Source organism: Vulpes lagopus, chromosome 12 (assembly GCF_018345385.1).
Source record: "Vulpes lagopus strain Blue_001 chromosome 12, ASM1834538v1, whole genome shotgun sequence".
Lineage (NCBI taxonomy): Eukaryota > Metazoa > Chordata > Mammalia > Carnivora > Canidae > Vulpes > Vulpes lagopus.
In genome coordinates this window covers 54,069,998-54,090,876 of record NC_054835.1, presented here as the reverse complement: position 1 = coordinate 54,090,876, position 20,879 = coordinate 54,069,998, and the positions used below count along the sequence as shown (strand labels likewise).

General features: G+C 59.0%; 1 protein-coding gene across 1 annotated transcript in view; it reads right to left on the bottom strand.

The window, feature by feature from the left end:
- TTYH2 (tweety family member 2) overlaps positions 1-20,194 on the bottom strand; it is a 36,706-nt gene extending 16,512 nt beyond the window's left edge. Inside the window, exons 1-4 of the mRNA XM_041726261.1 lie at positions 19,997-20,194; positions 12,500-12,672; positions 7,646-7,757; positions 2,007-2,227 (exon numbers count right to left, since the gene is read on the bottom strand). Of these exons, the coding sequence (XP_041582195.1) occupies positions 2,007-2,227; positions 7,646-7,757; positions 12,500-12,672; positions 19,997-20,125 (635 nt within the window). The 5' untranslated portion in view covers positions 20,126-20,194. The remainder of the gene's footprint in view (positions 1-2,006; positions 2,228-7,645; positions 7,758-12,499; positions 12,673-19,996) is intronic.
- Positions 20,195-20,879: the final 685 nt, after the last annotated feature.

Sequence of the window (20,879 nt, the reverse complement as noted above, 5' to 3'; positions counted from 1 at the left end):
TCTGGCCTCCGAGGACGCCTCGGTCACACCCCTCGGTCACACCCGTTATGAGCCTCTCGGAGAGGCTTGGCTTTTTATTGCCTCTGATACTTAGTCTTTGTAATCAAAGTGATAAAAAATACTAGCTTAGCTGGAGGGCTCTGCTCTAGAACCATCTGGAAAGCAAAGATGGGGAGTCTGTTCAGGGGAGCCCAGAAGGCTGGCTAGCTCGAGGAATAAGGCTTCTGTTCCAGGACAGCCCGGGGAGAGGAGCCGGCAAACAGCAGATGGAGGAGGGGACACGACACCATCTGTTTTCAGGAGCCACGGGTGCTGGTGTCCTCAGACCAGGCCTTGTCTGCCTCGGCCTGAATGGGGGAGCTGCAGACGGGGGCTCAGAGGGGACCCCCTCGGTGACCCACGCTGAAACAGCTGAGATGCACGGCCACCACCCTTCCTCTCATTTTTAATGAAATCATCTTAAAAATAAGTCCCTTTGACATGCAAACTCTGACCGATTTCATCTTTGTCAGCGTCCGACGTCCGACGCCCTAGGATGTACAGGGCCTCGTTGCAGGCCCACTCGCAGAGAAAGGCAGGGTCAAAGGGGACACCCACTCTCCACCTGCCCCGCACCCCCTCCCCCACAAGTGAGGTTCCCAAAGCTCGGAAAACGAATGGCCTTCATGTCACAGGGCTAATCAGATGCCACTGTTTCAGGTCACGGGTCACGGCCAGTCCCGAGTCAGGAGTTTCCGTTGCTTGGGAGAAAGGCAGTTTTGAATGTGAGAAAGAAAAACAAAAAAATCCCCACAAAACCTAGTGAGAAGCTGGATGTGACACCCTGGGGATGCAGGGGCTGCAGAGATGAGGAGTGGGGAGCGGGGAGCGCCAGCCAGAGCTGGGGGCTGACTTCATGGGCTTCCCTTGCCAAAGGTCTGGCTTTATCCTGGGGGGAGGGTTGGGGAGGAGGAGCCCTGGACATGGTTTGGGGCATGTGTGTATGTGTGTGTGTGTCCAACCAGAAGCGTTTCCTCTGTGACCTTATTAGTCAGCCTGGGGTGGGGTTTTCTCATAAAAGAGAAATGAATCCAGAAAACCAGAGTAAATCGTGCAACGGGGCCGGTGAAGCCTCTGACATTTGCTAATGGCTTGATAGGAAACTAAGACATTTAGGGGGTCGGGGGTAGATCCAAAGAGCTGATACTTGTTCTGCAGGACTCATTTATCCATCCCTCCCCAGAGCCTCCCACCCTGCAAGGCACTGGGCCCTGGCGGCGCACAGACATGCACTTCACGAGTGTAGAGCCCCCTTGGGCCAGGAGCCACCCAAAACCAAGACTGCCTCGTCCTTCTTTGGCTCGCCCCAGATCCCCAGGATCCTGCACACGGAGGGAGGCAGCAGGTCTCCAGTCAGCGGACCCGTGTCCAGCGCCTTCACCCAGGATGGTGTCTGGGGAGGCAGGGGAGACGTACACGGACTCCAAAGGTTACGAAGGTCCGAGTTTGCATATCTGAGTACGGCAATGGTAGGGCCCCTCAGCCTCCCGTCCCTTAGGTTCTACAGAAGTGAAGCTGGGGCACCTCTGGGTTTGCTAAGAAGTTGTCACCGGGGAAGCTCTATGCAGGCGGAGAGGCCAGCGTCCCCTGGCCCCCTGCACCCCTGTGGTCTGTAGGCACAGGGAAATCCTACCCCACAAACCCTGGCAGGCGAGGAACCTATAAACCACTGGCATCTCACCCAGCACCAGCCACGGAGGATGCTGGTCTCGGAGGAGTCCCTGGAGGCCAGCTTCAGCCCCTAGGGCCCGATCTTGGCACGTCACCGCTCCTTTACCCCTTTCTGGGTCTCTGGGGCCTGCCTGCAGAAGGAGGCTGTCCACTACTCGGCACGCACACTCCTCTGACCTCAGTAACGGCTCACGAAGGCCTTCTGGCAGTAGCACCAACCTGCCTGGGCCCCCAGATGCAGGCTGGGACGAGGGAGGCCGCTGGAGCCCCCGGTGCCCCTCCCGCTGGCCTCTCACCTGTAGTACTCCACGTAGCCGGTCTGGTCGGCCAGCTCGGTCAGCTCCGTGGTGACCTCCCTCCACACGGGCAGCCCTGAGAGCTGGACCATGATGTTGCCGGCCATCTGCTGCACGAACTTCAGCGTCTGGATATAATCACCCCGCGCCGCGAAGATCTCACTGAGCCGAGCCAGGTGCTGCTCCAGGTCCACCTCCATCTTTTGGGTGGTTCCGGACACCTGGGGGAGGGCCAGGGTTGTGAATCTGGCCTCCTGGGGGCCGAAGCCAGGGGGGTACACATCCTGACCCTAATTCTGGAGGAGGAGGAGGCCTGCAAGCAGCAGCAGGACCGAGGTCCTGACGTCCCTGCATCCGGGGCAGGCCCCATCTGGTCTTAACCGAGACCCCGGCTCATCTGGGGATGAGGAAACAAGCAGGGGAACCCATTTTGCTTCCTTGCCGATTCCCTTAAAACGTAACCTTGGATTCTAAGTTCTTTTTCAGATTGCAGGATAGGACATTTAACAGAAAAGCTCCTCTGTCGCTACCTGATCTTTTGTTCCCACTATGGGATTTCTAAATGCCTCCCAAGAGAAAGGGTTTGTTGTGGGCCTAGCAACAGTTCCCGGCGTCCGGAGCCTGCGTGAAAGCAGAACAATAGGACTTTGAAATGACACGCGGGGACCGATCCTGCCTCTGAAGAGCCTGGACATGTGGCAGGAGGAGAGGGGGGCCTGTTCTGCGGGCTCACGCAGCCCCCCACCCCTGCCCGGCCGTCTTGCCAGGTGGAGGGACAGGCTCCCTCCCTTGGCTGGGGCTGCGAGGGCCTTCCCGGAAGGAAGTGACTTCCTTCCAATGGCACAGAGGGAAGGACGATGGCAGTCCTGTCCTTGGCTTTCCAACAAGGAGCCCAGGTACGCGGCCTGGTACTGGGAAGGTGCTGCCAAACAGCCCAGGCGAAGGGTCCCCGCCAGACCCAGGGAGGCAGCCTGGGAACCCCAAGCTTGGCCCTCCAAGCCTGCGCTGAGTCCGCAGCTCAGAGGTTCTGTAGGCCAAACCCACAAGCACGCGTGGCTGGAAGGCCGAGCGTGTGCCAGTCCCCGTCTGTGGGCTTGGGTCGCTCCCCCGGGTCTGGAAGGAAGATGCGATGCCACTGGGAACGGGCGGGAGCGTCCCAGCGGCAGCCCAGCAACGAGCCGATGAGACACGGCTCCTGGTGACCCACGGCTGGCGCGGTGGGAGCTTGGGGGCCACTTTGTGGCCTTTCACATCTGCGCTCCTCTGTGACGCCCCGCCCCGCTCCAGAAGACAGAATGGGCCTCTTTGTTCTGTTCTGTTTTGTTTTTTCAATGTCAGCAGCTTTGTTCCATTTTCCGGCTTGTCCCTGGTTCTTCCGAGCTGGTGAAGGACTAACAGATACCAGAGAGCAGGGATGCTCCGGGTTGGGGAGCTTACGGCTTCACGTGGAAGGAAAAGACACACAAGCAGATGCCCTATCGCCCCAATAAGCTCTCCTTTCAGCTCAGTAAGGTCAATGCGCTTTAGAGCCATTGATCCAAAAGGCGCTAGTACCACATGCTGAGATCAGAATTTTTTATGTTCCTATTATTGCAGATAACGGACTTTAGAGCAAAGGGCTGCCCACAAGTGGTCTGGGAACTTTTTCTGCAAGACGACTTTTCCTCCTTCCATAGTTCTACAGTTTTAACTTCTTAAATCTTTCCTTGAAAGATTTTAAGAAAAAAAAAATTAAAAAAATAAGAAAAAAAAAAAGATTTTAAGATTGAAAGATTCTTTTTTTAATTTTTTAAATTTTTTTAAATTTTTATTTATTTATGATAGTCACAGAGAGAGAGAGAGAGGCAGAAACACAGGCAGAGGGAGAAGCAGGCTCCATGCAGGGAGCCCGACGTGGGATTCGATCCCGGGTCTCCAGGATCGTGCCCTGGGCCAAAGGCAGGCGCCAAACCGCTGTGCCACCCAGAGATCCCAGATTGAAAGATTCTTAAATCTCTCCTTGAAAAAAACGGAAGCCAATAAACATCTGCCAGGCCCTCTTTTCCCCTCTTGTCGTCCTCCCAGAGGAAACAAACAAACAAATTAAAACCACAACACTGGGATCCCGGGATTGAGTCCCACATGGGGCTCCCTGCATGGAGCCTGCTTCTCCCTCTGCCTGTGTCTCTGCCTCTCTTTCTCGGTCTCTCATGAATAAATAAATAAAATCTTCAAAAAAATAAAAAAATAAAACCACAACATTGACCTACATATAGCTCCCTGGTCCCCACTCCACCCTGGGTCCTTAGACGGTTACATAGAGCTCCCAAGAGACAGGGCCGCCCTGGAGTTGGGGCAGAGTTCTCCTCCCTGGGGAAGAGCTCTGTGAGCAAGCAGGTGTCAAATCTCTTGTCTCCATAGGATGGAAGAGTGGTTCTCCAGGTGTGGTCCCTGGACCAGCAGCAGCAGGGTGACCAGATGTAAATTCTCAGCCCTGTCCCAGACCTACAGAATCAGAAACTCTGGGGAGGGCCCAGGGATCTGCAATCTGCATTTATCAAGCACTGCAGGGGATTCAGATGCACGCTTCAGTTTGAAAACCCCCAGGGCAGGGGCACCTGGATGGCTCAGTGGGATAAGCCTGACTCTTGGTTTTGTCTCTGGGCATGATCTCAGGGTTGTGAGATCTTTGCTGGGCAAGGAACCTGCTAGAGATTCCCTCTCTTCCCTCTCTGCTCCACCCCCCACCCCTCTCTCTGTCAAAAAAAGGAAACCCTCCAGCAGAGGAGGAAGTTTCTCCACTAACTGAGGTTTTCTAGAAGGGCAGCTGCACCGGGGGAACGAGGGGTGGAACCTGTGCAGATTTGGGGGAGGGCCCTAGAGAGAAGGGCTAAACCAGAACACACTAGCTTCCAACCCTGCGCCAGGAATGCAACCTCTCCTGTCCCAGATTCCTCACCCAAGGGCTGCCCACAGGCTTACTGCTGGCTCTAACGCGACAGTCCCTAGGAGCCACCCTGGCCACTGGAACATGTGGCTCAAATCTGAGTCAGCCAAGCTCACGGGGCCCTTATTTTAAGCTAAGACCCCGAGGGGTGAGAGGAACGCCTGGTTCCCTGAGTGAGTCACTGGAGCCCAGGCTCCCCCTTTACTGGAGGAGGGGAGGTGGATGGGGGGCACTGGGCCACAGAAAGGTCCCAGCTGGCACTCCCAAGTGACCATTTCTGAGCTCCCCAAATCAAAGTGTGCAGCTGATCCAGAACCCTGTTAGGCCTGCCTGAGCCTTGGGCAGTGCCCACCCCCCACCCCACCCCGCACTGGGGCCCTCAGGGTGCAAGAGCACAAGGTGGGGCTTCTGGTCCAGGAAGGAGAACCCTGGTCCACCTCGCTCTGACCTGTGCTCCAAGTCCTGCCCTCCCCAGCCCCCACCAACCCAAGCCTCCTGTCTCCTTCAGGGTGATTAGAGGAACATACATAATTACGGTAATTATAATAACGGCACAGCACAGCACGCATTGTCGCAGCCACTCCCACTCGGGGGGCTTTGTAGATTACCAGGCACTTTCACTGACATTATGTCATCGAGCATCGTTCCCCCGTGTTTGTTTGGTCTTCACCCCTCCAATCTGGGGAGCCCTCCAAAATCTGCTCCCTCCCTTGCAGCTCTCAGGACCGGGAGTGTTGTGTGTCCACCTCGAGGCCCAAACCAGTCTCCCAGTGAGGCCCCAGAGCCCTGCCGTTCCACTGGGAGCAAATGCCTGGCCACCCAGAGGAGGCAGGCTGTGATCATCGTCAGGACGGAGGCAGCTCCTAGCTGGCTGGACCATCACAAAACCCTGGGACTCTGGTCATCGACTTTCAGGAATGGCGCAGAGAAGACGAGGGGCTGATGTCCAGGGAAACACAGAACCTTTCCCTTTGGGAACATGGGGGAGTTTGGAGACGTGCGGCTTGCTGTGCAAGTCCACATCTGGCCTGGAGCACTCAGCCCTCAGGGCAGATGGGCCAGTCTGGGGGCTTGTTCCAGCTGCCGCCCTGTACATTCTCATCTTATGGGATAAGGACACAAAGAACCCAAACTCTCCCATCAGGATGGCACTGGGATTCTCTCCTCGGTCCCTGGGGGAGACAAGGGCCTTTCCTTATGGTGGTCACAAGTCAACCAGTGCAGGTCACGACTCTGGGGCTTCCCCAGGCAGAGGACTCTCCTTTTGGGTCTGGGTTCCCCCTCTAGGGGGTCTGGTGTCGGTGGGTGGAGGGAGAGCGGGTGGCAGGGCCTAGAGGCAGTAACCACCAGAGCCCCTTCCCCACCAGGGTGAAGGGGCCCAGAGGGTGAGGCCCCCATGCCTCTAGGGCTGCCGAGGCGGGTTCGGCCTCGAGGCCACCCTCAGTGCCCCATCCCAGCCACCCCATCCTCGCCCTATAGAGTGGCCTCCGCCCAGTGTCTGGATGACACAGTCTCCCAGCGATGGGTACCAGTGGACACAAGGGGTGACGGACAAGTGCTACAGGACAGGTGTGTCCCGATCTGGCATGGGAACCTCCGCTCCCCAGAAGGGCTCTCTCTGAGGCCAGACGCACTTCAGCGGCCTTCCTGGGTGTGAGGACCAGCAGGGCTGTCTCTTTAAGAAGCGCCCCCACCCACTCCCAGGGCTGCTGAGGGATTAAGGCCTTAGAGGAGCTTAGGGAGAAGGAGGGGGCAAAGAGGTCGAATCCTCTTCTAGCAAGTACCAGGGCAATGTCCAAATGCTCTGGCTGGGGCTGGACTTTGTGCTTGAGGCTGCCCCATGACACAAACTGGCCATTTGCTGAGGTCACACCCTCCCCACCCCCCGTTGGGATCCAGAGGGGATGGGGAACAGCGTGGATGTCCAGGGACTGGCTTCCCTGAAAACTGCCCTTTGCCTTTTCCATTGGGGCTTTTCTAGGGGCACGGGGTCAATCTGGAAACAGCCCAAAACACCTGCCATTTACGGTGCAAGTGACAAGCATCTGGGGGGGCCAAGAGGCCAAGGTCAGTGTTGGAGAAAACCCCGGTAACCCTGCTTGGTGTCTCACTCAGGCCAGAGGCCCAGCAGCGTGGCTCCTGCCCTCAAAGGGCAGCACTTCCTCTGGCCAGACCACACAATCCTCCGTCCTGAGACCCCAGTTGGAACCGGAGTCTGGAGGACACCTCACCTCGCCACCCCTCGGGGTGCCTTAGTTGGCTCTGAAGAGCCTCACACCTTGACATCTTCTGGACCCCATGATACTCCATATGCAGCACTTGAAGTGAACACAAAACACCATGGGGTGGATTTTCACATTCAGGCTCCCCTTGGACAAATGGGGAAGTGCTCAGCCCTCCCGAGGTCAACAGGGCTGCATTCCACGGCCGCCACCTAACCCCCCTGCCACCCTCCATGTCCCTGCAGGACCCAGTCAGCCTTTGTCCTTTGGTCCTCACCCGTGTCCTCACCACCCCTCCCTGCTTGAAGAGCAGAAATGGCCTGTTTACTCCCAGCAGGACCAACTGCAGCCCCAAGGGGAGGCCACCCCGCCCTCCCCCCCCAGAGCCAAGCCGGCTGGGATGTGACTGGGGCCCTTGTTCTGAGCACACTGACCTCACGGGCTGCACCCGGCCCGGCCCGGCCCGGCCCGTTGCCGCCCATGAGCCTTACCAGCGCGTCTATCCCGGAGAAGGTGTGGTTCGCGTTGTCCAAGGAGTAGATGAGCTGGTACACGCCGTCGTTGGTTTCGCTATTTCCATAGAAACCGACACCCACCGCAGCACTGCAGGCAAGACCCCAAACAAAGTTAGAGGCGACTCCCAGAGAAAGTTGTTAAATGAAAAAACAAACAAAAAAACCAGTATTTTTTAGAGCAATTTTATCATAAGTAGCCATGATCAGCGTGGAGCCCAACGTGGGACTTGAACTCATGACCCTGAGATCCAGACCTGAGCTGAGATCAACAGTCAGGTGCTTAACCGACTGAGCCCCCCACCCCATCCCCCAGGCGCTCCTAGAGTAGTTTTAGGTTCACAGCAAAGTTAAGCAGAGGTACAGAGATTTCCCATATACCCCCTGCTGCCCTAACAGCCACCCCACTCCCGCCACTCCCCACCACACCGGTACATTCCCCACACTGATCCACCTACACCGACACGTCATTATCACCCAGAGTCCACGGTCCACCCTGGGGATCACTCTTGGGCTCGTGCATTCTGTGGGTTTGAGCAAATGTAAGGCACGTCTCCACCACTAGAGCAGCCTACAGAGTAGTTTCGAGGCCCTAAAAATCTGTGCTCCACCCCTCCCTCCCCCACAACCCGGGGTTCTTTTCACTGCCTCCAACATTTCGCCTTTCCCAGAGCCTTTCCCAGAACGTCATATGGTTGGAATCCTATAGTTTGGCGCCTTTTCAGACTGGAGTCGCTCACTGAGTGATCTGCATGTAAGGCCTTTTCGTAGCTAAATACCTCATTTCTCTCTAGCACTGAAGAATATTCCATTTTTCTGGACGGACCACGGTTTATTTACCCATTCACCTGCTGAAGGGCAGCTTGGTTGCTTCCGAGTTTGGGTGATCATGAACGAAGCTGCCATAAATACCCATGGAAAGTCGGTTACGGACTACGGAGCTCTTTCCTGGGCTGTCTGGGAGAGGAGGGAGTTCTGGAAGGTGACCCCGGTGGGGGAAGGGTAGGGGTGAAGGTTCATGGCCAGGTTCCTGGCCTGGCAGGCTCTACAGAACATTTCCTTTAGGCGGGGAATACTACTACCGTCTCCCAGTCCAGCAGCTCCGAAGGGGAGGGGGCTGCTGGCCTGGCCTTTGGGATTCTGCGGCAGTAGGTCTGGGAACTGTACCTCCACCAGCTCCCAGATGACTGTCATCGGGAGGCTCGAGGACCACCAAAGTCTCTCCTGAAACTTCCAGGAGCTGGGGGACCCCACTTCCATCCTCTACCCTTTCCTTCGGCTTCCCCACAGCAGCCACGAGGTGGCCTGCTGTACTGAAAGCTTCCAGCTGGGAGAAAGTTCCTTCTTACACTGAGCCGAGGCCCACCTCCTGGCTCCTGACTGTCCTAGGGGGCAGCCCGAAAGAAGCCTCCAATTCTGCGGGATGCCCTTCCGACATCAGAACGCGGCTCCCCGTCCCCCTTCCCTCCTGCCATCCAGGTCAGACGTATGTCCTCCAGACCCTGGTCCACGTCACCACTGTCCACCACGTTCAAGCCCCTCTCCGACCGGTCACTGTCACTCTTACACGTGGCCCCCCATGAGGCACCCACAGCCTGGTGTCCATCCAGCTCCGTGCACTGGGGGCCAACCCTGGCACCCCCTCTCTGCACGGCTGACCCCGTGGCTCTACAACACCCGTGGGGTTCCTCGCGGGAACTACCACCGAGCCCAGCCTCTCCTGCTTCCTGTAGTGCTGCGCTGGTTTCTGTTTTGTTTAAGCAAAAGCAGAACTTTCAGTCTATCCCTGTGAAACTGCATCTAGTTGGTTTTCGTCCAACATTCCAGCCTGGACAAATCATCTCAAATCTCGCCTACGTCATCTGCCTTGTTTCATCTGATGCGCACCACCGGGGTGATGGTGGGCCGGGGGGGTGGGCAGGCATCTGGAGGTTCACTAAGCAGCCTCCTGAGTCTTCACCCAGGACACTAACTTTAGGGAGGGCGGGGGTGGGAGACAAATGCACACGTGCACACACTCGCACGTCTTCTTTTCTTGTTCAAGAGGGAGGATCTGGGATGGAACCCCCGGAGGGGGGGAAGGTTTTAGAGAAACCTCCCCCCCCCGGGGGGGGGCTCAGCCCTGAGCTCAGTGTTTCTTGAGAAGTGGTGCGTGGACCACAGGACGGAGTCGCCCGGAGCGCCTGTTATCATGCACGCACATGCGCTGGCTACCGTTTGGCATCCTGCTGTGTATTCTGTGCCTCCAACCAGAATGTTCAACTGGCTTTGAATCCACTTAACTGCACCACTGTCCAGTCCCTGCTTCTCCGCAGCACTCACGGGGACCACACGTCCAGCTGAGATGCTCCTGCGTGAGATGTACTGTAGCTCTATGAGCTTCTATTTAGTGACTTTATTTATTTTATTATCATTATTATTTTTTTATTATGCTCTGAAAAATGACTCGTTTGCTCCTTGCTGTTTATAACCTTCTCCACTGGTGATCTGTGTCATGATCTAGTGTTTTCTGAGGATTCAGCATCCAGCCAAAGCCTTTCCATCCCTTGCCCTGTTTTTGAGACCGGAGATATTCTAATTTTCTGCCTTCCCATAGTCTAGATTTATCGGCGCTGGCCCAGGAGGGCACCAAGACCAGAAATTTCCAGGACCAGAAATCGCTCTGGCTGTTTAATGAGGGCCTCCCGGCCCCCTCTGGGAGTCACTGGTCCTACTGGGGCCGCACAGACCATTCTGCTTGAGGGAAAAGACAGGATAAATGTGCTGGTGGCTCTGCCCATCTTTCCCCATATAAAATCCTGAGCTTTCCTCCTATCCCTCTGGCCATTTTGGGAACCTGTGGTTGGTACTTTCTCTTATGGGTCAAATCTCCCCTCTTCTTACTAACAGAGCTCAACTCGATCTCTCCCTCCTGATCATCCCAATGTCACCTCAGATCCCTCTACTTTTACCTCTTCTACTCCCTTTCTCTGACCCTCCCCCTCAACTCATTCCGATCTGAGCACAACTCCAGCGAAGGTGACTGGCGACCCTTCCACTTACTGCTGGTCCCCCAAAACCCTTGTAGCACCCCCACCCCAGCCCCCCTCACCTGCTCTCTCTTCTTTCAGTTCCTTAAATGTTCTGGGCTCCCTCCTGCCACAGGGCCTTTGCACACACTCCTCTTTCTTCTGCCTGAAGTATCTCCTCCCACCTTGCCCCCACCTTTGCCTGGTCCCCCTGTGGATCTTGGTGTCCATCACCCAGGAATGCCCAACTCAAACAGGCCATCCAGCTACGCTTGTTCCTTTCCTCTGAACTTATTCCTTAGTTTACTCAAATCAAACAAATGTGTAATCCTCTGCCTCTCTGACCAAGAGCTGCAGAAGGCAGATTTAGGGCCTGTGCTGCTTACCGCTGGCTCTCGCTTGCCTGGTACAAAGAGCATGGAGAATTTTGAAGAATGAATCATGCCACATGCATTCCTTCTGTTCTGTTTTCCTTAAACGGCCGGTAATTATTACTTATTAGAACGGACCATCCAAAGTCATTCTTACTCTCCTAAAGTTTTCTTCGGTCATTTGCCGTGTTTTTGAAAAAAAAATCTGAGTTCACACAGAGAGGGCTCACCGCGTAGTGAGCACAACTGGTGTCTCAGCTGTCTCCTGCCCCCCCTGCTCACCCCCACAGCAGGAGGCTTTTATTCCAGTTACTTGGTGGGAGCTCCTCTCTGCTGGAAGTCAAGACTCGTCTTTGAACTCCTGACTTAGAAGTCTTTCCTTGTTGTTGTCTTTCCTTGTTGTTTATGATTTCGGACCGGCTGCATGCCCCCACCCCCACCCCAGAACCCAGGCCTAGTGCTCAGCACTTTGGCATCGCTGCTGCGCTGCTTCCGGTTGCTTCCTACCCTGGCTTCAGGGACCCTCATGCTGCAGGCAGGACGGGATGTGAGCATGCTCTGACGGAGAAGAAACCGCAGATGAAGTGAGGCCAGCAGCCCAGGCGCCCTCACTCCCAGGCCACTGCGTCCCTCCTGCCGCTCGTCCTGCTGCCCAGTCAGAGAGCTAAGTCCCCCTGTGGGTTCTTGGATGCAATGGGACACTTAGCAATGAGGGTCTCTACCCCAAGAGAGTGACCACCTCCAGGAGCATCTCAGGGTGGACCCAAGGCTTTTGGAAAAATCTCTGTCGCCATGAAAACAAAAAAAAATACAACCAACTCCCTAAAACGGGGCCAGCATATTTTGTGGGTACTGCCCGGGCAATGTGGACTCTTGCACGGGGTTAGAAACCCTCAGGGGCCACCCAAAGCAAAGAAGGCCCAGCTCATGGCACTACGAGATACTGATCTCTTGAGAAGATGGAATTGGTGTAGACTGCAGTCGAATGTTTTCTGACCTCGCAGCTGGGAAGGTCCCAGGATGCAAACAGCAGACACCCCCTCTGTGCAGGAATGCCATCTGGTAAACTGCTCAAGGTGTTCTTTGTGGGGCCGCCAGGCTGAACATGACTGCTCGGGGCAGAGGTACACTATGGAGACCCCCATCACCACCCCCATGCATCGGATGCCTGTTGTTTGGCAAGAACAGGGACAGATTTCACCCTACGGAAGGCCCTGCCTTCAAGGTACCTGAGGGCTTGGTCAGGAGATGTGGCCGGGGAGCAGATGAGCCACTTGGGGTTGGGGGTGTGGTGGGGGCTGGTGGCAGAGAGAGAGGAAAGGGCATCAGGGTCAAAAGACTAACCACCAGCAAGACCCGGAGGGTCAGGCCCACACAAGCTGACTTTTCCATCTGAGGGCACCAGGCCCGCCTCAACCCCTTGCACACGGAGCCCCGGGCAGAGGGACACTCACCAGCAGATGAGCCCAGCCACCACCGCCGTCCAGGTGACACAGCATGGGTTGCGCCGCTTGGTCTGCACAGCCTCGTCCTGTCTGCAGCAGCACACGCAGACCACGTAGGCCGCGAGGAAAATGAGGTTCAGGCCCAGGCAGATGGCGGCCACCAGCCCCAGCAGCAGCAGTGACTGAAGACAAGAGGCTCGGTGTCAGCACTTGGTCCCATGGCGGGGTTCGAGAAGCGCCCCGTCCGGGGGCCCTGAGCTCCCACGGGGGCTGTGGCTGTCCCCCCTCCTCCCCTGGTTGAGGCTCCTGGCCGGACACAGTGCCTGGCGCTCAGGCCCGGCGGGCAGAGGGACGGAAGGACAGGTGGATGCCGCGTGGACGGCAGAGGCCGGGGAGCAGGAGCAGCTCGAGGCTGGGCCCTGGTGGGTGGCTTACACCCCTGCATGAAGCCACAGACCAGGCCCCGCCCGATGGGCCTCTCTGAGCTGTTCAAGAGACAAGGCAGGAACCACCTGCTGGCGGTGAGGGCTGTGGGTGCTGAGCTGCGTGGCTGGGGGCAGACAAGGGGAGGGCCAACCCCAAGGGTCCGAGGGCCGTGGCCTCCTGGAGGACTCCGGTTTGGGCAGGATGTTTTGGAAGCTGAGAGGAACCTAGGACAGGGCCAGGAAGGGATGCCTGGTGCACCTGCTTCCTCCAAGCCTCCTTCTAGATGCTGGGGTCCCTCCTGGGGAGCGAGAAGCCAGCTCTGTGCTGGAGAGGGTGGGGGGAAGTCAGAACATGCACTGTGGGGTCCCTTTCACTGCAGCCACAAAGGGAGAGCCATCCCTTCCCCGCCCCCCCAACCCTGGTGCCAGTGGTAGCAGCAAAGCCCCCAATATTTTTTCAGCCCCCAATTCTGAAGGGGGCAGGAGGTGCTGTCTCGGGCCAGCCGAGCATCTTGGGGTCCTGCAAAGTGAGCTGCTGTCAGGACGTCCGGAGGCAACCCCCACCCCCCTTGCCCTCCAGTCTCTCCATTCAGCCAGATGGACGCCAGATGGCACGAGGATCGGTGGCCACCAGCCAGGCTGGGACCTGGCTGGCAGCCTCACCCTGCAACCCACGTGCTCCCGGGCCATCCCCGGGCCCGAGCCCCCCAGCACTCTAGTCCGGGCTGTTGGGCTGGGAGCCTGTTGCAGGGAACCCGAGTGCTGCTGGTGGCGATGGGCAGTCGGGCAGGTGCTGGGACCTCCTGGTCTCAGGGGGAGACCAGACCTGGGTCGGACGGTGCACAGACAGGAGGCAACCCTGCCAAACAGAGGCAGGGCCTGCAGTCCTCAGGCCAGGGCCATTTTGGGGGGACGGGTGGACCCTCAGTGGTGAGGCACCTGCTGGGCCCGCCCTGTCTTGAGGTCTGCGAGGCCCTGATTCATTCTGCTCCTCTGGCCATCTGGACCTGTGGCTTCTGAGCCTCGTGGACAAATGGCCAAAGTGGTGGGGACAGCCCAGAAGAGCACCGGAGGGATGGCTTATTTGGGAGAGATGGTGGAGGTATCGTAGCAAGAGCTTCACCTCCACCTGGGATAAATGTCATGGGTACCGCAGGACCTTGCCTCCTTCCCTCAGCTGCATGGATGGCCTCGTGGACCCAAACACATCACTCCTGCTGAAGTGTCCCCGAAGTCCTCATGGTGTGGCCAGGCTGGGCTCCCGGCCTGGACCACTCGGCCTGTCCTGTGACTGAGGCAGGAGGCCCCCCTCCCCATCCGGTGAGACTGTGAAAAGTAGCTGCCACCTGGGTCCCCCCAGCCCATGTCCCCTCACTGGAGTGCCAGGCCAAGGCGAAGGCGGCCAAAGAGGATGGGCGTTAGGGGCCGGCTACTCAGAGTGAAGTTCACCTGGCACATAGGGACATCTCTTAGAGCGCTGAATCTCGTTAGAAATTCAGGGTCTCGGGGCACCCGGGGGCTTAGTCGGTCAACCATCTGCCTTCAGTTCAAGTTATGATCTCAGAGTCCTAGGATCGAGCCCCACGTAGGGCTCCCTGCTCAGCGTCTCCTTCTTCCTCTGCTGCACCCCCTGCTTGTGCTCTCTGGCTCTATCTCTGTGTCAAATGAGTAAATGAAAAAAAATTTTTTTTAATATTTCATTTATTTATTAATGAGAGACACAGAGAGAGAGGCAGAGACACAGGCAGAGGGAGAAGCAGGCTCACTGCAGGGAGCCCAATGCGGGACTCGATCCCAGGACCCTGGGATCATGACTTGAGCCGAAGGCAGATGCTCAACCACTTGAGATGCTCAAGCCACCCAGGCGTCCAGTAAAAAATCTTTAAAAAGAAAAAAAAAAAAAAAGAAGTGCAGAGTCTCAAGCCTCGTTCTGGACCCTAGTGAATCAGAAGTGCATCTAGAGATGATCCCAGGAGACCGGTGTCCCACTGGAGTCTGGGGAGCACAGATGAGTGTCAACAGACTTTCTCAAGCCTTTTCCAGAAGCTTAACATTTCTTGACACAGACCCGCTCAGCAGAGCCCGGCTCTACAGGGCCTCCTCTACCCGAGGAGAGGACAGCAATGCCACGCTTTGTCCTGGCCACCCTCGTGCAGGCCCCTGAGGCCCCTCTGCTAAAACCCGGGGTTTCCCTGACCAATCTGCAAACCACCGGGCGACGTGCCTCCCCCACGAGGCACGAGCCGGCAAGGCCACGCCTGGTCATCCACCCTACAGAGAGGAGGCTCGTGTTCCCTACACGACACGCACGCGAGTGTCCACGGCAGCTTCCTACAGTGGTCCCAGCCCCAGAGCAGGAACGACACAAGCGTCCACCAGCTGGAGAACAGACACACAGGACGCGCTGTGGCCCGAAGCCCTGAGCTGGAATACCACGGAGCCGCGGAAAGAAAGCCACAGCCACCACGGGCGGCGGATGGTCTTAGGCCTGGAGGGTGGGGGACGCAAGCCAGGCCAAGCGGCAGACACAAAGCACCAAGTCAGAGAAGGGCACCTACAGTGAGTGACGGGTGGGCACAGGAGCCACCCCCGGGTGGGGATGGCCCTGGAGGGGGCTGTGAGGGGCCCCTGGGGGGTGGGGACGGTCTCTCTCATGCACCAATTCAGGTGCACACTTAAGGCTGTGCACTTTCCTGTAAGCTGTTCCTGATGAAACAAAACAAAAAAAGCAACAGAGACCCAGACAGACCTTTTGTGTACATTAGAGCGTGGGCAGCATCCAGACCTCCTCCCAGCTGGTCTGGACAGTCCCAGTCCCAGTCTTTCCCCAAACAGGAAAAGCCACGACTCTACCACGTGTCCCACCCGGCAAGGAAGCACCTCCAAGGAGCAGTCTAGATGTGGCTTGGTGACGTTTCAGTCTCCCCAAAGCACAGCCAGCTGGTGTCCTTGGTCTGTGCGGTGGCTCCCCTGCTTTCTGTTCTCAGAGCCCGCTCAGGCCCCTGCACCCCGCCCCTGCTGCAGCCCAGTCCTGGGGGCAGGGCCTTCCCAGCCAGCCAGCCGGCCTCAAGTAGGTACACATCCCACATTCCCATTTGGGAAACCCAAATGCAGGGCCCTTTGGTTCGCAGTTCGCCTCCAGGACTCCCCTATGGGGTGCTGGGTGACTGGGGTGGGGGAGCAGGGCGCAGAAGGAAGGGAGGAGGGAGGAGCTGGAGGGAGGAGGGAGTGGTAGCAGCAGAAGTGTCCCCCCCTCTCCCTGCCACCTGGGTGTCACCTGCCGACATCTAATAGGCAATTATTTTCCTGCCCCTAATTAACACTGCAAGCCCCTGTGTGTGTGGCAGGTGGGGGTGGGGGAGAGCAAACCTCCCTTCCAGAGGGAGCTGGGTGCTCTGCTCACCTGTCCCCTGCTGACTGAGCCTGGCAGGCAGGTGCCCACCCCAGGTGTGCCTCTACCGGGCCAGTTGCGTGCCCCCTCCCTGCCCTGCCCAACACTCAGCCCACAGCTCCACTGCGGGGCTCGGCCTCCAGCCTCTGACCTCACTGAAGTGACTTCAATTCGTTCTGGTTTGCCACTTTGTGATGAGAAACCCAGAGCAAGAAACCAGGCCCAGGCTGGGGCAGCACTCTGGGAATGCTGACCCTGAGGGACTTCTGCACTCGGGGGAGGAGGTGGTAGCCTGAGACCCCCACCCCCACTCCAAGAGGTCAGGAGACAGCTAGAGAGGGGGTCAGCCTAGGGGTGAGACCACAGGGAGGGGAGCTGGAGCTCCCTTGGAGGGAGGGGTTAAGCACCCCCCCCCACGGCCCTCCAGCAGGGGAGAGGGGTGCAGCGTGATTGTCCGATGACCATGACTCAGTGTTCAGGCGGGATGAATGGGGCTTCCTCATCCAACTTGGGCTCCTGGGCTGGGCTCCCAGCCTGGCCTTTCCTCCTGAGACCTGCCCCCAAGGCAGGGGGTGGGGGGAACCCAGTGGTGCCGGGGCTAGCCCCAGCCTGTTCGCTCCCCTGGCCTGAGGACACACACTTGGGACTCTCTGCGGGAGCCTAGGAACGGAAGCACCCAAAGTTAACGCATGAAAATACATGTCTAAATGTAAAAAGTTAAAAAAAAAGTCTCTATCTCCTCATGCATGTCCCCAAAGAATGGCTGGTCCACGAAGCAGGGAAAGACGTGGGACAGGAAGCACACGTGTGGCTCTTGCACTTTGAAAGAGGCAACCGTTAACATCTGCACAGCCTTCTGGAACTTACTAAGACATTTCGAATACATTAGTTCATCAGCGCCTGGCCTCCCTCTAATGGGGGCGCGGAGCGGGGGCGGGGGGGTTGCTGTGGGGAAGCCGGAGGAGGGAACTCCAGTGGCTTGTTCTGGGAAAGACACAGAGCTGAGCTCAGTGGTTTTCTCCAGGAAGAGCCCCTGCTTCCCCAGGAACGTTCTGGGAGCTGAATTTGCTCAGATTATTCCAGGTCACCAGGCGAGCTGCTAGTCTGTCATTTCCACTCTTCCAAGACCACCCCCCCCCTGCTTTTTTTCCAGATCCCTGCACAGCTCATCCCTTCAGAGCTTTCCTCCAGGCCTGCACCTGCCTCTTTCCATCCCCACACGGTCTTTAGTTACGCACGCACGCACCGCACCACAAGCCGGTACCATTCACTTGGACACTTGGGGTGTGATCAGAGTTAGTTCTCTGATCCGTGTCGGGAGAAGAAAGTCTCTTCCTTCTGTATCACCCCGAGGAGTATTGTCCTTGGGCACGTGACTGAACCCCAAGGCCAGTCTCATGGTTTGTATCCCTGGGTCCTACTACGTGCTACGGGACCCGCTAGGTACTTAGCACGCTGCATGGAGCGTCTCATCGAACACTTGCAGATGAGGGGAGTGAGGATCAGAGAGGTGTGGACACCCGCCAGGACACACAGTAAGTGGTAAAACCAATCGGGAGTCCAACCCAGACAGCTGGATGGCCCAGCCCCAGCCCTACCTACTCAGCTGCTGGAGCCTGGAGCCTGGAGCCGAGGCCCTGGCAGCGCTGGGCATCACGTGACCCTGCATCTGGCACAGCATTTGGCCTCCATCAAGTTTGCTAAGTACTCAGATGACTGACAGGAGAAGGTGCCCATCCATGGCGTTAACTGACCTGCCACGTGGGAGGAAGGGAGTTTCCGGGAGAGACCCAGGGTCAGACAAATGGGCGATTTACCCAAACAGGAGCCACGTCAAGTAACACCCAGAGCCAGACTCCGCATCCTGGCCCACTGCACCCACATCCCACTCAGGGCCCTCAGGAGGAGGGCCGGGAGGGGCCTCCCGGGGTCGGGCTGCCAGGAGCAGTGGCCCACGGGAAGGGGATGCCCTCTGGAGTCATCTGATGCCCAGCGCAGTGTGCCAGGGTCTACACCGAGAGGAACAGGGCCAGGACTGTGAGCGGGTCCCTCTGGCTCAGCTGCCACCTCTCCAGGGGATGAGTGGGGGTGGGGAGGTTCAGGCCCCGCCAGCCACAGCTGCAGGCTGGACAGGTGCTGTCTCTGGGGCCACCGAGGCAGGGGAGTGCCCGGCCACCACCCCTCGCACATCTAGAGGTGTTCTTGACTCAGCCAGTTTGGATTTCCTCACGAGGAGAGGAGAAAATTATGGTTGGAGACCCCGGGTACAGGATCTAGGGCGCAGGGTTAGGAACACACAAACACACACACACACACACACACACACACACACACAGAGCAACAACACAGCTGTCTCAGAAATCATATCCGCCTCTTTTCATGCATTCATTGGGAGCGGAAGATTCCCTGGAGCTATCCCCAGGCGGCGGCATTCTCAGGGAACGCTGACTTCCTCAGGCAGAGCTCGGGAGAGGGAGGGCAGACACGGATTAGGAGGGGGCCTGACCCGCCCAACTGCCCCCAAGACAGCAGGAAGGGGTCCTCATTCTCCCCTCTTTCTGGAAGGGCAGGCACCTTGTGCCTGTGGCCTGAGGGCCACCGGGACACAGGAGCTATTATTAGACTCCCTGTCCCCGGTGCACTGCAAGCCCCGGGTCGGGTCGGGGGAGAGGCAAACAGCTGACACCCGGCTCAGCCTCCAGAGACTCAGCAGAGGCCCCCGCTCGCGGACCTGCCCCACCCCGCAGGTCCTGCCCCAGAACCTGACACTGCAGGCAGAGGCCACCGGGGGTCAAAGTCCCAACACCCGAGCGTTGCTCTCATTGCTCTCAACACGTGGGCTCCCTCCCGGTTTTTTCAGCTTGAATCTTTGACCCAGCAGTGCACTGACTCAGCTGGGCCACAGGGGCCCGAGCAGCCTGGGCCAGACCCGAGCATCTTTAGCTCTGCCCCCGCTGCGAGGTCTGGGGAGCCCCTCCCCCCCAGGGGAGGACAGACGGCAGAGGGAAGGGCCCGCAGAGCGAGGAAAGGGCAGAAGCGCAGGGCTGGGGGGAGTGGCTGGCCCAGAAGCGGGGACCCCAGGGTCCAGGGCCGTGCAGCGTCCCTCCGGAGCAGGGCTGGGGGGTGAGGCTGCCGCGCGGCCAGGTCCTGCCCCCAGCCCCCCGCCTGCGCTCTCAGCGCCCCCCGGGGGAGGCCCCCAGCCCCGCCGTCCAGGAGGGGCCCAGGCAGAGGTGCGGGCGGCGGCTCCCGCCCTGCAGGCAGGGGCTGGGCAGGAGGGGGGCTGCGGAGTCGAACTCGGAGAACAGCTTCTGCTCAAACTTCTCCCCGGCCACGCAGCCCCGGAAAGAGAGCGCCCGTCTGGGGACCCGAGGCGCCCCTGGCATCCCCCCAGCTCGCGCCGGGGAACCCCCCCCGCTCCGGGCACGAGGGCGCACGAAGGTCCCCTCCCCCGGCGCTCGGCCCCCGCGCCCTTCCTCCCCCGTTCCCCATCGCTGGCAGAGCTCCCATCTTTCCAGCTTCCCCGGCCCACGAGGTTCCAGGACGGGAGGCCCGAGGCCAAGCGTCCCGGGGGAGAAAGGGGCAGGGGTGACGAGGCTGCGGGGGAGCGTAGGGGGCGGGCCGGCAGGGGGACGGGGTGGCGCGGCGACGGGGGGCGCCCGCCGTGGCAGGGTCCGCGCGGCGCGGACTCACCTCCCGGTAACTCTCATCGCGGGGGTTGAATGTGCTGTCCACCGGCTGCAGGCGCAGGCCCAGGTGCGGGACGCTGTGCAGCCACGCCACCCACCAGGGCGCGACGTACTCCACGCGCGCGGCCGGCATGGCTGTGCCCGAGTGCGCCCGCCTGCTGCGGCCGCCGCGGCTGCCCGGCCCGGGACGCGCGCCCCGGCCCCGCCCCGCCCCGGCCCCGCCCACGAGCCCGCCCCGCCTATCCAGACCCCGCCTATCCATGCCCCGCCCACCTCGGGCCCCGCCCCCAGGCCGCCCCGCCTATCAGGCCCCGCCCCGCCTATCCATGCCCCGCCCGCCTCAGGCCCCGCCCCCTGCCCCTCCCGGGCCCGACCCGCGCCCCGGGCGCGCCCCCGGGCTGCAAGCAGGGCGGGGACCGTCCTCGCGATCCCGCAGAATCCAGAATCCTATTTCGGATTCCCTCCTTGCCCCGCGGTCGAATTGAGGTGGGAGGAAAAGTGAAAAGTGCCCCCAACGCTCCTGTTTCTCCCCCCGCCGCCTCGAGGTCCCCGGGCTTCTCGTTGCTTGTTCTCCAATCAGGAGGTAGCGTGTCAGTCCTGGCTTGAGAGGCGACGCGGCCGCTCCCAGGGCTTCCAGAGGGAAGTAAGTTGAGAGTTTGGGGACTGCCCAGAGCAACAGCCTGGCCCTGGGTCGCTGGTTGTAAATTCACTCTCAGTCGGTTATCGAGCATCCGCTGTGCAAGCCACGCGGCCTCAGAGAAGTCAGGTGTGGATCCGTCCTGGGAGCGCCCAGTCCATCCGCCCCGACAGCTCACTGATGCTGCTTTGGAAGCACCGGGAGCTGGGGAAAGCCTGTGATTCTTCCTGGCAAGCGGCGCGGGGCGGGC